Source organism: Calypte anna, chromosome 4 (genome assembly GCF_003957555.1).
Source record: "Calypte anna isolate BGI_N300 chromosome 4, bCalAnn1_v1.p, whole genome shotgun sequence".
Classification (NCBI taxonomy): Eukaryota; Metazoa; Chordata; class Aves; order Apodiformes; family Trochilidae; genus Calypte; species Calypte anna.
In genome coordinates this window covers 2,356,800-2,371,924 of record NC_044247.1, presented here as the reverse complement: position 1 = coordinate 2,371,924, position 15,125 = coordinate 2,356,800, and the positions used below count along the sequence as shown (strand labels likewise).

The 15,125-nt window shown below is 34.6% G+C and overlaps 1 protein-coding gene across 3 annotated transcripts in view; it reads left to right on the top strand.

Annotated features, from left to right (window-relative positions):
* FMR1 (fragile X mental retardation 1) overlaps positions 1 to 15,125 on the top strand; it is a 31,439-nt gene that overhangs the window by 9,534 nt on the left and 6,780 nt on the right. For all 3 annotated transcript variants that reach the window (XM_030448998.1, XM_030449000.1, XM_030448999.1), the window contains exons 4-12: positions 634 to 705; positions 968 to 1,116; positions 2,202 to 2,295; positions 2,386 to 2,502; positions 7,238 to 7,408; positions 7,500 to 7,578; positions 9,402 to 9,511; positions 12,111 to 12,197; positions 14,022 to 14,217. In XM_030448998.1, the coding sequence (XP_030304858.1) occupies positions 634 to 705; positions 968 to 1,116; positions 2,202 to 2,295; positions 2,386 to 2,502; positions 7,238 to 7,408; positions 7,500 to 7,578; positions 9,402 to 9,511; positions 12,111 to 12,197; positions 14,022 to 14,217 (1,075 nt within the window). The remainder of the gene's footprint in view (positions 1 to 633; positions 706 to 967; positions 1,117 to 2,201; positions 2,296 to 2,385; positions 2,503 to 7,237; positions 7,409 to 7,499; positions 7,579 to 9,401; positions 9,512 to 12,110; positions 12,198 to 14,021; positions 14,218 to 15,125) is intronic.

The window sequence follows — 15,125 nt, the reverse complement described above, 5'->3', positions numbered from 1 at the left end:
TGCTTCCACTTTACATCCTGTCACCTTTTTCATTTCAAGATGCTACAGAAAACACAGCTCAGGAATTCCATGTACCATGACTTCCAGGCTAATTTACAAGCATGAACAGCATCTTTCTGGTTACAGATCAGTCTTATCAGAACTGGATTAATCTAGAAAGAGATGCCAAACTATAGTTCTGCAGCTCAAGTTAAATATGTGTATTACCAATACTTCAAGCTGAATGAGAGAATTTGTATTATATGTGTCTGTACATAGAATGTAAAAATATAAGTGTGTATTAAATACTTAATAGAGACTAGCTTTAATATATAATAACATAATATATATTATATTATATACAAATATTTGATATATTTTAATCCCTAAAAGTCCCATATTTTATAAAATCATAACAGTTATTTTTATAATCACTTTAAAATTAGTGTAAGAGAGCTGTCAGGGTTTACATTTTGCTCAAATGCTATCTAAGTGTGTTTGTATTTGTAAGACAAGAAAACTTTGAGACTTTATATGCCAGTATATTTTGCTCTGGTTTTTTTTATCCAGCAGAGTCCCTGATCATATTAATTTCAGCTTTTTTGATGTCTTTTAGGAGTGCTACAGATACATAATGTTATGTATTTTGTTTAGGTTTATTCCAGGGCAAATGAAAAAGAACCCTGCTGTTGGTGGTTGGCTAAAGTGAGAATGATAAAGGGTGAGGTAGGAATATGCATACATACATATATATACTTAATATTTATATAAACTTCATTTTTCTTGCAATGTTTTTCTGTATTTGTCTGCTCAGTGTTTTTAGATTGTCCCTCTTCATTTTCTTGATTAGGACTGTTGCAATTACCTCGAAGAGAAAAGTATCAATTTGACTTGTATAGTTAACAGAAGTGCCTTTTCACTTAGTAGTGTAATGTTTATTCTTGTCATAAAATATGTGGCTTGGATGATTTTATTATTTTTATATCAGTTCTACGTAATAGAATATGCAGCCTGTGATGCTACATACAACGAAATTGTCACAATTGAGCGTTTGAGATCTGTGAACCCCAATAAGCCTGCAACAAAAGATACTTTTCATAAAATCAAACTGGCAGTTCCAGAAGATTTAAGGCAAATGTAAGTAAGAAATTCTTTAACTTTTTTCAAAATGTGGGCAACTTCTTGAGCCCAAGACAAGAAGAAATGAAAATGCTTTTTACTTCTATAACGTAACTTCGAAAGTTTTCATAGAAGAAAAACTATGCTCAGGGACATGCTCATACTTTAGAAATTAGAAAAGGGGATTTTAGAAATGCAGCTTAGTCCTGAAGAAGAAGGAAATAAGTTCTTTTTAGGTTTGTGTCCAGTATAGATTACTATTTTTATTCTTACAGCTGTGCAGTGATGTGCATAGATGAGTCTGAATCCAATCTTTGTCAGCTTCATTGATAATTTTCAAGAGGTCACTCTTTCACTGGGAGAGTATCTGACAATATTGGTCAAGTTGGTAGTAAATAACAAAAGAAAAGCCTGCCTCATAATGTAAGGAATAAGGGGTTTTGGTAATGGCTGTTGGAATAGTTGTGCAGTATTTAAACCTCCCATAATATGATAAAGAAACAACTAATTTTCTCCTAGAACGTCGACAAGTTATTTTAATGTAAACATAGCTCTAAAGCTTGGATTAATACTGACTCCCCTCTTGTAGTTTCAGATCACTTTCTGCTTTTTTTTTTTTTTTGACATACATGTTACTGCCTTGATGTGGAATAAGTTATAAATTCAGGTTAAACTGAAAATTTCTAGAGTTACTGTTATAGTACACAATGCACTGAGCTGTGAGTGGTCAGAAGCCTGGAGAACCAAAATACAGCATGAAATGAGAGTAAGGTCATTGAAATACTTCAGTGGTTACAGTGAAGTCATCATACTGGTTCATGGTGTGTTTTGGGCTTGCTCATTGTAAATATTACAGTTTTTATGTAGTTTTGCTTAACTGGTTTGTCAGTTGATAGATGTGCAGACAGATTTCAGAAATCTTTCTGATCCTACTCATGTGAAAACAAATGAAGTAAAACTGAGTAAAAGAAATTATGATAGACTAAAATTATCTGCATTAAAAGGGATATATTTATTTAGATTTTTATCAATAAATTAAACTTTTTGATGGTGAAACAGAAATGCAGCAGTTATTTTTAACCTTGTAGTGTTTATATTCCTAGGTGTGCCAAAGAATCTGCACATAAGGACTTCAAAAAGGCAGTTGGAGCTTTTTCTGTAACATACGATTCTGAAAACCACCAGCTTATTATTTTGGTAAGTACAAATGTCTAACCATATCATTGACAGTGGATTGTTTCAAAAGCTCATGTGTAAACCACTGTGTTTTCTTTGTTAATAATTTAGTCTATTAATGATGTAACCACAAAGAGGGCAAATATGCTGATTGATATGCACTTTCGAAGTCTTCGTACGAAGTTATCCCTGATACTGAGAAATGAAGAAGCCAGCAAACAGCTGGAGGTATGTTGATTTGTTTTCCCTGGAGTAATTTTAATTTTAAAAAATATGCTGTTATGACTTGCATTGAAGTGAAAGTAGTTATTGTTTACTGAAACCTTTCTTGGTGTTAAAAAGAGGCAGATGGAGATGTAACCCAGCAAAAAGTTTACATTTGAAGTACCTGTTCTTGTGAAGACTCATTTTTATCCACATTTATTTTATTCAGGAGGATTTTGTGTGGGGTTAAATATGAATATATATATATATATATATCTACACACACACACACACACACACAGACATTTCTTTCCTTTTTTGATGCATAAAATAAGTAGCCATTGTTGCACGAATAGTGCCACACATTTAGTAGCTTTGAATTGCTGTTTTTAAAAATAAATAGGAGCACATATGGCATGATACTGAGTGACTAGAACTGGATCTTGCAAAACAACCCAGTGAAAATGTGAGATGGAAGGGGTAAGACTGATGTTGGTGTGATGCACAAAGGGATGGTTTTGTCTATAGATAAAATGTTAGCAACTCCTCTTACAGCAGATAACAGTTCCTGGTATTCCTGTGACTGGAGAGTGGGTGTTGACTGGCAAGAAGCTTGACTCATACTTGTCCATGGAAGTAAATAGGAAAGAGGGAGAGGGGGGGGGGGGAAAAAAAAAGTAGGCTAGGAAATAAGGGGATCTTTATACAGTAGAATTAACTCTTCATGGTTTTTCTCCTCTGCAAATCAGAAAAAACAGCAACATTTTTGAGAACTTCTTTTTAGAGTCCCTGTGAAGAGACAGAAGTACCATTTGAACTATTGTAATTCAGTTTCACGTGGGTATATACCACTCTTGATACTTTAGAGCCAGGTTTTACCCAGCCAAAGGGTTACTTCTGTTTGGTTTTAGTTTGAAGTGGGGTGCAGGAGGTTCTCTTGGTTGTTCTTCATCTCTTGATTTCTGTATTTCAGAGCTGTAATGTAACTACTTTTATGTCTTGATTTTTTTCAAGACCAGGAGCTGACCAGTTCCTTCTCATTGGTGCTTTTTTTTTTAAGCACTTCACTTGAGCTCTTCAATAATCCATTCTTTTCTGTCTTCCTCCAGAACTGAAAATTCTATGGGCACTTTACCTCTTGCAGTTCAAAGTATTATTTTGGAGGTGGGAAGAACAACAGTGTCTTACATGCCCCCACAAATGCATGCACCAACAGCTGTTGTCATTGATTCCTTTCCCAAACTAATCTTGGATTCTTGCTCTCATTGTAAGGCTGAACCTTTTTGCTGCTGTGAAGAACTCAAGAACTTGATTTGGTTCTCGCTAGAAAACCACTGTTGGACTTGAGTTTCCACTTGAGTAGTGCTTAAATGAAGGTTGTGACACAAGCATATGTGGCTATAATTTGCATGACAGAAATTGGCTGGCATTTTTCATGGTGGCATTTGTTTCCTGTACTTACATTAAGTAGGAAATCAATTTCAATCAAACGATAGTCAATATTTTATGATTTCTGTTGAGACACTGACACATGTCCATCCACAAAGGAAATATTTAGTGAACACGTTGGGCTTTTACTCCAAAAGTATTGGTAGTTAGTTGTTTCCAACAAAGAAGCTTTTCCTGTGTCTTGTGCTCTCTGAAATCTCAAATGTCTTCCACTTTTTTCCTTCTAGCTGTTTATCTTTCCTGCTCTCTGAGACATAATTGCTAGACCAGGTTCTTAGTCTGTTTTTTTTTATTTCCATTTTTTATATCTTATACCTTTTTTCTTGTTACTGTATTAGCTTCTTGACTTGCATGTCTCTACTTCTCAAACATGGCTTTTAGAGCATCAAGTAAAACAACCAATTATTTCTCTTTACATCCTTTACCAGTAGGAGGGGCTGAGCTGTTACTTTGAGGCACTAAAAATCCTAAATTTTTAAATTTACTCTTGCACTGTGCTTTTTCTGTTTTATTCTATCTAAATGCAATTCAGTCATGGCCTTTAGTCAGGTATAATAAATTACTTGTGTAATTGTTTTTTAATAATTTATTGGAGGAATACAGAATTTTCTATGTTTAAATAAAATACATAGTACATTACTTACAGAAAGTTAATGATACTTTAGTACAAACAGATTTGCTCCAGTCTGTCACAGCCAAGGTACCCAGTGATGATGTAGCTTCATCTTTTGTATGCAACTTATATATAATTTATATATCTTATATTTATAATTATATATTATACATAATATATATTATAAAATAACATAAATATTATAAAGTATAGTATAAATACATTTAAAATCTATTATACATTTAAAATCTATTATACATTTAAAATCTATTATACATTTAAAATCTATTATAAAACATACCTATATTTTATATATTGTATTTATATATATAATTTTATATATAGGATGTATTAGCAAGTGATCCCTAACTTGATCTTCCTGTTCCCTGTTCTCACATGGTGGTCTATAACAGATGTTGCCTAGTAAATCAACACTTGGATTATCTGCTAGAATGTCCACCTGTGAGCATTAAGCAGAATGTTTGCTTTCTGAGTTGTCTGTAATCAAGTTAATAGCTTGACAGAGCCCTCTGAGTGTTTTGTGACATTCAGATACTTATGCCACTATCTCCTGTAGCTAATTCTCTGTGACAGTGATTTAGCATAGGGTCTTTATCAATAGTTTTAAGCAAGGCAGATGACAGTAGGAGTTTAGCTGGGACAGAGCTGGGCTTACTTGGGCACTTTCTTGATGTTTCTTAGCCTTTGTAGGGTCTCATGTTGCTGAGGTTAAGCAGGTAATTTTAACTGGGCTTGTATATGTCTGCATAGTAGTTACAACTTTGCAAAGCAGAAACGTGTAAGATTATTTTCTTTCTTGCAAAACAGTCTTTCTGTTTTACTCAAAAGATTATCACAGTTGGATGTTCCCTGTCTTCCCTCAACGTATAAATCTGTTGTTAGCATCCACATTTTTATGCAAGAATTTTACTCACTGTGGTAAATAATGACTTTTTTACACGTTTTGTATTTATTCTCTCTAGATGTAAGTACTATAACTTCATTTAAATATAGGACAATCTCATTATCATAAACAAAATATTTTAAATACATGTTTCTATCTTGACTGATTTCTCTGGGTATTTTTCTTCTTAGAGTGACCAAACTTGGTGATCTTCCTGCTTCATATGGCACAAACATCTTACAAGAAAATCATGTGTTTTGTGAAAGTATGAAGTGGCAATGTAGGAGAAACTTACCAGACACTGGTTTAGTCTTTTTAAACATGAGGGTTTTTTCTTTTTGAAGAACATGTGTCCACTTATCTTAACAGTTTCCCCACTTGGCTATCAGGTTCTGAACTGCATGCAATTCAGCATTTCCAAAGTGGTTTTCCTTGCACTCAGGAGATGTTTGTGCTTGTAGTCTGAACTACCTGGGATAGACAAGAGGCTGCTCATATCAATAAAAGATTGTGTGGGTGTTGACAGAATCTAGGTATCCTGCATGTTTGGGTATTTTCAGCACCATCCAACTCTACAGTGTGCTGCAAGAGATTTCTCAAATCTTCAGTTGGTTTCCAGCTCTCTTCTGCATGCTTGCTGTGTGGTGGAAGAACCACTGAAATACTGAATAATAAGAAAATACTGAAACTGTATTTTATGTATGGGCATGTACATGCATACTTGTGCCTCAAGTCAGACCTCACAAACAGTTCTCTTGAAAGCTCAGAACTCCTTTACAAAACTGTTTACTCTTGTCAAAAGTTATAGTTTGGAATTTTTTCCTTGTTTCATATTTTTTGCGAGTTTTGTCCAGATTTCTAGTGATATTTTTTTCACTTACTTTCAAACTCTTCTTCTAGAGGTTAGTTACTTGTTGGGTTTTCTTTTTCTGTCTTGATATCTTACTTTATATAGGAGATCCTTGTTAGGGTTCTATAAGCTGGTTTGTATTGTTTGGTTACACCACAGCAGCTGCAGGTAAAGGTGGAATGGAATTGCAAGACAGTAACCATGTGTTTAATTTGGAAGTAACTGAGCCTCAACCATGTCATTGAATCTTTTTAATAGTACAGGCTTTAGTCATTGTTACTGCCCTGCTGAAGCAAGGAATTTTGTCTTGATAGCATGTGACAATCTCAAGTTCTCTGATTTGACCCTTCATGTCTTACTAGAAATGTGATTCCTGGGTGAAATTAACATAGTTATTTTCTGAATTCAAGCATTGCATTGCAGCTATACCTCAATTTTATGTTTTCTTGTGTGGGTACAGGTTCTCCATTTTATTTTTGGAGTAGATATCCTCAGTTACACCTTTCTATCAAATTTTTGTGTCCATTGATTGAGTTATTGCTGTTTCCTCCTACCTGTTGAAATGAGTGCAGTTTTTTTCTCAAGAGATCATAGGGTTTGGTTTAGTAATCAACACAGCTCCAACCCACAGCATTCTGTGACTCTGTTTTACTAACTTAGACGAATGTTATCTTACCTAGTAGCACTTAATAGCTGTAGATATCTTGTGTTAATTCAAACTACAGGTGCCAGCCCAGCTAGAGACTGGCTTTATTTAAAAGATGAAATTAGGACTTGTGAAGAAGACTCTTCAGTGTTTTTGAAGTAAAAATAAATGCATTAAAAGGACTGATTATACTAAAAAGCAGGCTAAGGTCCTGATTAAAAAATCATCTATAAGTTTGTTTATTTCTCTCTTTGGTGTACTAAAAATCAAAGTAAATGAACATTCTTTTTTTGTCAGAGTTCTAGACAACTTGCTTCCCGATTTCACGAACAGTTTGTTGTACGTGAAGACCTAATGGGCTTGGCCATTGGCACTCATGGTGCTAATATTCAGCAAGCCAGAAAAGTCCCTGGAGTGACTGCTATTGATCTTGATGAAGACACTTGCACATTCCATATTTATGGAGAGGTAAGTTCACTTCTTTAGCCCTTTAAAATAACCCTACAAAACTCTCCTTGGGAAATGGATCTTGTTTCTCTCATCCTTCTGTCTCTCTTAGGATCAAGACGCAGTGAAAAAGGCAAGAAGTTACCTGGAATTTGCTGAAGATGTCATACAAGTCCCAAGAAATTTAGTAGGTATGTCAATTCTGGAGGTTACTTGTGTCATAGCAAGGAAAATATGCCTTCTAAAACCTGTTTACTTTAAGAAGGGTGGCAGGCTAAAAGTTGGAGGAAGTGTGCTTTGTAAAAGGGTTCTCACTACTCTGAAGTTTTGAGGGTTAGGGCTTTTTTTGTTAGTATTCAAGCTCCATGCAGAACTTTTATGGACACATTTACCTTCAGTACAGTGTAAGCAATAATCTCCTGGTTTGCAGTTCAGGGATATCTTAAACTGGAAACAATATGCTGATATTTAAATATAGAGTAGATTATGTTCTGGGTAGAGCCAAGAATTAAATTACGTCCTTCAAACATATCCAGGGATTAGTTCAGCTCTATAACAGATGAATCTGCAGTCTCATATTTTCCAAGTATATTTTGAATAATTTCTTTGACTTTTATTTGGTTTTTTCCCTGTCCTTCTACATAAAAAATAGTTTCCTTAGTAGCAGCTCTGCAGGATGAACTGAACACCCATTTAAGGTACCCAATAATCAAGAAAATACACCAAAGAGAATCTAATAGACTTCCATTGTAAAACACCTACAGAACTCCTCGAGAATACAAGCAGCCCTCTTGTGTGTGGTGAAATCCTTTAACAAGCTTTTCATGTTACAAAGCAACAGAAAACCACAAGGCTTAATTCACTAGATAAGAAAATACTACACAGCATAACATACTTCTGAAAGCAAACATTTTAAGGGGTTGTCAAGCAGTGTCTGAAAGCTGGTGCTAAAGCAGTGTGAAATTCTGCAGTGGGACAAGTAATTAGAAATGTGGCACCTCAGCTCTGAAATAGATTTAAAACCAGTTTTCCATTCCCCACAGTTTCTGGATGCTACTGGTGATAAGTAAAAATTATAAGATACTATAGTTTGTTAACTTGAGGTTTACTTTCTGTTTTTAATGTTTTCTCTTTAAAACTGGGCAATTATTTCTGTTTTAGCAGTTTTTAATTTCTGCTCAGATTCTTGGCCTGGATTTTTTAGAAAGTAAAATTGGCTGAACCATGTTATATCCAAAATATATTATGTTTGATTATTTGCTTTTTTAATGGCTTTTTTTCCTTCTACTACATTTTTAATATGCTGAACTTTTTATTTGAAGAAAAGGCAAACATCTGGCTCATTCCACTGGCTCTAAACTTTTTTAAAAATCAAATACCTAACAAAGCTTCTTCTCAGGAACAAGAATTTGACATCTGGCTGAAACAATTTCTTCATTTGTATCAGAAAATTTTTCTGAATGATCTTTTGCTTTGTTCTCCACCCAAAGGTAGTTAGAGCAAATGTTAGGGCATTTTAGAGTGGTTTGGGATTTGTTTTGTTGTTTTGTTTTTTTTAAATGCAACCATCAATGTTTTTTGTTAACCACTGAAGTTATTTTAAACCTTCCAAAGACACATAAGCTATGCAAGATACTGAATATTTCTGTAATCTAAGTGTATGATTTCAAATAATTTTACATAAAGGTGTTTTGTGATTGAATTTCCTTTATTATAAGAGCTTTGAAAAAGAAGGAAAGTATAGTTGGTAAGAAATTTTTATAATAAAATTAAAATTTGACACTTCTGACTGCAAATGCTGCAGTTTTTGCTTTGGAGCATTACCAGAGTTAACCCCCTGGGTTTCCTGAGGCATTTCAGTTATGGCTCATTAACTAAATTTTTGTTGTGGAGTATTAAGTAATTTTTGACAAATTCTTGCACTGGTACAAAGTACTCTTGTTTAATTATAGTCATACTCTCAGATTTGGGGTTGAAACCTGAAGAATGAATGTTCTGTGTGTTCTTTCTTTAGGAAAAGTAATAGGAAAGAATGGAAAACTGATCCAGGAGATAGTGGACAAATCTGGTGTTGTAAGAGTGAGAATTGAGGCTGAAAATGATAAAAATATCCCACAAGAAGAGGTATGTTTTCAGTTAATGTTATTTCTGTGGGTGTTAATTGGTGCTTCTATTCTACCCAATGAGAAAATAAATTGCTCCTTGTATCTTCGTAGAGAGTTTTGAGTAATGTATGGTCCTGTGATGCAATCTGTATTGCCTTATTAATGCTGATGGGCTTTTTTTTAGTGTAAATTTGCCTTGCTATGTCTGTTTGAAAAATGCTTTGTGAATTTATTTGGTGAGGTACTTCTATTTATTCCTCTTAGAAGCAATGATACTGTTTCTGTATCATTGCTAAACTGTAAATCAGTCTGTATGAAACTACCTCTTTTCATTCATTCATTTACTTGGACGTTGATCTTTTAGGGTCTTATCTGGTGTAAATTTTTATTAGTAATTTCTTAAAGCAATGAAATCTTCTGCTTTATATGTAAACATCTTTTTTTGAAAATATTGTTGAAATTCAGTGTAGCTTCTGAATTATGACCCAAAATAAAAATAAGCATGAACAATCTGAAATTCCAGGTTTGCCCAGGAAGCCTGTAAGGCTTGTGAACAGGACTTAATGAAGTCTTTGTAATTTGAGGCTCTTCTATGTGAGGCTTTCTTGAGGGGGGAAGGGCTGCAGGTTTACAAGGAAAGCTTCAGGCATGAAGCTATCAAATTCTCAGTGCCAAAAGTGCAATTTCAAATGTGAAATGCTCCTAGAGGAAACTCAACTGCCTGTGATTTACCTGGGTGTTTAAATATGTACCAGATAAGGAACTGTTGCTACTTTGAATAAGACAGGAATGACATTTCTGGAACCCTTACATTCTTGCTCGATTAGTTATTTCATCTTCTGTATTATCACTTTAAAGCTATAACTGAAGACAGTATATACCCACAATTCAACTTGTGTCTTTCTGTAAATGGTGGTTAAGCAATTAAGTAAGTATTTTACTGCTTTACTAGTTTTACGTTTATCTGAAGAGGTAAAACAGGCAATATTTGGGTTTAAAGGATTCACTTCCATACTTCTAATGATATATTCTTGCAGCATAAAACTGAACTAGCTTAATAAGCAAAAGGGTGTTATTATTTCTGCAGGCTAAAACTTTGAACACTTTTAATGTGTCAATCTACAGAATTGTAGAAGGCTAAAAGAAACAAGGTTTCCTGGTTTGGCTTTGTTTGGTTTTTTTTCTGGCTTGGAAAAGCTCATTTGTTGCTGTTTTTCAATCCAAAATGCAGCTTTTAAAGACTGACTAGAAAGCTTTTTTTACCTGCCAAAATCTGCATTTAAATGCCTGTGTTTTACCTGTCAATGACATTGCTAACACTGGCATTGCTTGCACTGCTTCATGTGTTAGTTTTGTCATACCAGGAGCAACACAGAGACCTGAGATCAAATCTTGGCAGGTAAGAGTTAGCTCTTTGAAGTTTATTATTGTTACATATCTTAAATGTGCATTAAAACACCAAAAAGCAGAGAAAAATTATAGGCTTGGCACTCTTAGGGAACCTCAATGTACTGTGCCTGTATTACTCTTTTTTAAAACATTGTCTCAAATGACTGAAGTTTTGCAAAAAAAAAAAAAAACAAACAACAAACCTCCTTTGGAATGGAGTCCTGGAAAGGGTATGTGTACAGTGAAAGGTTCAAGATGTCTTAACACGTCATGAGCAGATCCCAAGACAAAATGTAAATAATTCAGGCACTGGTTCTGGCTGTCATAGGTTTCAGCAGCTGTTGGTAAGACTTCCAGATTGATTTCTGGAGTCACACAGTGAAGCTCTACTGCTGAGATGAAGCTGCAACTGGTAGAAGAGTACAGTAGCTTAAAGCCAAGCTCTGCATGGGCTGCAGTCACAACTCAAATGTTTTTAGACCTCTATTAGTGTCAGGAATTTTGGTGTGGAAAATACCCTTCTATCTGCTAGAACTTAGTTTTCATCACCCAGGGGGAGGCAATTTTAGTTAGATTTCTTAGCCTGCTGTGGCTGCCTAAGTTAATGTTTAGGTATTTTATCTCTTGATTGTCATGATTTTGGGCATTAGAATTTTTAGTTTAATGTTTTCCAGGAATTTGTTGAATCACTTAAACAAAATGATTTGAAAGGTAAAAGACATGTAAGTTAACAATTACTAAATCTGTTGAATACCTTTTGTTTGCCTGTAACAAATTGAGAGGTCCTCAAGAAGGATCAAGTTTTGCTCTATGACAGTATTAATTTGATTTACTTTTTTTAAAGGTCAAAACTTTATTTAGTGATGTGCAGCCTAAAAGAACTCTTTGGTGTGAGGGAGTAGACAGAATCAACAGAGGTGATACTAATTTTGCTGGGAGGAAACCTGAAGTGTTTTGAATTTACTTCTACTAATAAGCCATTGTTGACACTGATGACACCACTGATGCCAGTCTACATTTTCATATTAAAAAAGAGTTTCTACATGAAGAAAATCTCTGTGATCTAGACAATGATTACCAAAATTTAAATACACTTTTGTCTCATTATTTGGTATATGCTTATCCATATTGTAAAGCTTCTTTTCAAGTTATAGGGTAATATGTTTGGTTCTAATCTCAGTATTTGATGTGTGATCAATAACCATAGGACTGTGGTTACTGTGTTTCAGGGAATGGTACCATTTGTGTTTGTGGGAACCAAGGATAGCATCACTAATGCAACTGTTCTTCTGGATTATCATCTTAATTATTTAAAGGTAAGGGAAAAGATTCTGCTTTGTCACTGAAATTTTTATAGCAATACTTTAGAAAGTAAAAAGTATGATCAGAATCAAGGCTGTTGAAAAATTGCTGTTCTGACAGGTTTTTCAGTCTAAAAAAGGCTTCTTTTAAAAGCTATTTTTTATTAAATCATTTATCTGCAGGATGGGTTGAAAACTAATTTTTTTTCTGAATGGAAAATTCAAAGGACTAAGAAAAAATGAAACCTATCTGAAAAAATGTGTACAATTTTATGAAATGAGTAGTTAGTCCCTCATGCACCTGCAAAGCAAACAGCCTTCTATGCAGATATGTTTTATACAGTGTTTTTTTTATTCTAAAACCCTAAACTTTTGTAATTAATGACATTTCATACTCAAAGATGCTTTGCAGGCAATTCAACTTTGTATGTTGGGTTTGACTCTTGGCTTCATAACTACTCCTCTAGTCTGAAGCACTTGCCTTTTGTCTAGGGGACAAAAACTGTCCCATTTTATTGCTTATAGTTCTTGCTTGTGGTTATTATGGCTAGATGCTCAGTCTTTGGCAGGGACACATGCTAAAACTAGGGACTGCTCTGTGTTAATTTAATTAAACACCAGCCCATTTATAGTTTGCTAATATCCAGCCTGTACAGGAGCTATCATTGAATCTTGTTGAATGCTAAAATTTCTTTATGACACTTATCAGCATATAGGCATCCAAGGAGTTAAAAGAAGAAGTAACATTTGTTCCTTTACTTGTTTAATAACTACACCTTTTATGGAGCACTTGGATTTATCAGTATTTTGGAGCAGCAATACATCAGCTCTTCAGCTATCAAGTAGTAGAGGCAGAGAAGTACCAGTTGAAAACTAGTAATTAAAATCAAAGTTCTTTTCTTGCACTATTTCAGAAGATATTTCTGGTTTAATTTCTTTGACTGCTTTAACTGGATACTGGCATGTTGAGTGGAAAGTGCTTAATAACCCAGGAATTCTTTTAGATTCTTCAGTTAATTTTCAGTTTCAGTAGCTTTCTCTTACTAGTGTCCTTACAACCTTCCTGAACAGCAGGGCATGTGGGTTAAGTGTTTTTAACAGCTAGAGGATAGCTTCTTGTCTTGGAGGTTTTGATTTCTGCCTTCTTAACATGTTTGACATACACAAAAGATTGTCATCTTAGTGACCTCTCTTGCCTAACCACTCAGTTGCAGGACAATTCCCTCCAGTTCACTGACAAGAAGTGGAATTGACTTGTTGCTTTAAGATTTTCTGTGTTTCTATGCCTCCAGGCAAAGTTTTATCAAGGAAACTTTTTGTAAAAGATAAACAATAGGGAACTAACATCAGATATATGATGATCTTAAAATAGTGAATTTTTCTGTAAAAGAAGGAAGCAGCCTAGGCTGAAGTGGCTGTTATATAAAAAAGTTTCAGGATTCTGAGAGGAAGGAGAAAGACTAATAGAAGGATCACAGGCCCAGAATTCAGAAGAATGGGAATTTTTCTGCTTAAAGAATGTTTAACTCCCTTGAGGATAAAGATCCCTTAAATTTAATACCGAAGTATAGATAATCATACCTTCTGAAAACAGTTATCTGAGTGCTTTCTCTTTATGTCTCTTAACTTTGCAGCTGTACCACAGGGAGATTTGTACAGGTTATAAACAAATTTGAGCCATTTTTTGGTAAAAAAATTATTCTCAAAGCTGAATTACTAGTCAAGTGTTAAGTAGACAGTTGCAGTACTTGGGTGCTCTTTCTGAGAACCACATGTCTGGACGCTGAAACGATTAAAGAGTGGTTGTGTGTGTGACTTGTTATGTTGGTGTTTGTGTAGGAGGTGGACCAGCTGCGTTTGGAAAGATTGCAAATTGATGAGCAGCTCCGACAGATTGGAGCAACTTCCAGGCCACCACCAAACCGTACAGATAAGGAAAAAGGGTACATGACTGATGATGGCCCAGGACTCGGACGTGGCAGTCGACCTTACCGAAACCGAGGGCATAGCAGACGTGGTCCAGGCTATGCTTCAGGTAGAAGCATATCTAGAGATGTGCTTACTGTTTTCAGAGTGGCCTGTTGGTCTTTTGATTTCTTGAAAAAGATTGGACTTGCAGACAGAACTGTTAAAAGAGAAATTCAGTATTGAGTATTAATATTTGAAGGTTAAACAGAGCTTAATGCCATAGAAAATATTCTGGTTCTTACAGAGTGTCTGTCTTCTGTTTTATGAACTCTTTAGGGCAAGGATTGTTATTTTATCTATATTTTGAACATTTTCTAATAAATAAGCCTCAGTTTTCATTGAAGCCTTTAAGAGGATATCTTAATACCAATATTTACAAATGAAAATACTACAATTTGCAGAAAAGGTATTTGCCTCATTAAATTGGGCTTTTATGTTTCTGCAAGAGGAATGCAGCCACCAATATGTAGTGTTCTTCTTTGAAACCTTGTGTAATTCATAAATTAATAGTTTTTGGGATTGTGCTATTTCTGAGCAATCTTCTTGCTTCATTATGGATAGTGTAGGTCAGCTGATGGTTTATCCTGTCTGAAAGGTCTATAGTATGAACTTGATAAAACAGTCTTAGCTTATATTCTTTATAAAACATAATTAATGCTTTTGTGCTGAAGTCCTTTTATTGTCTTGAGATGTGAGGTCAACTGGCTAGTAGCAGAATTACAGGGGGAAATATTGGGGAAAAGAACCAATGCAGGTGATCTGTTAACTGAAAAAATTGCAATAGACAATTATTTTGGATTTAATATATTTCTGGCATTCTAGTTTTTGCATTGTACAGTCTATTAATGATACCTTAATTAGCTGATAACACCAAATAACTGTAAAATTGACGTAGTTATTCAGCCTTAAATACATTTCTTTTATTTGTGTCTTATTTGACTTTTTGAAGTAGTAATGTATAATATGCACGTTCCT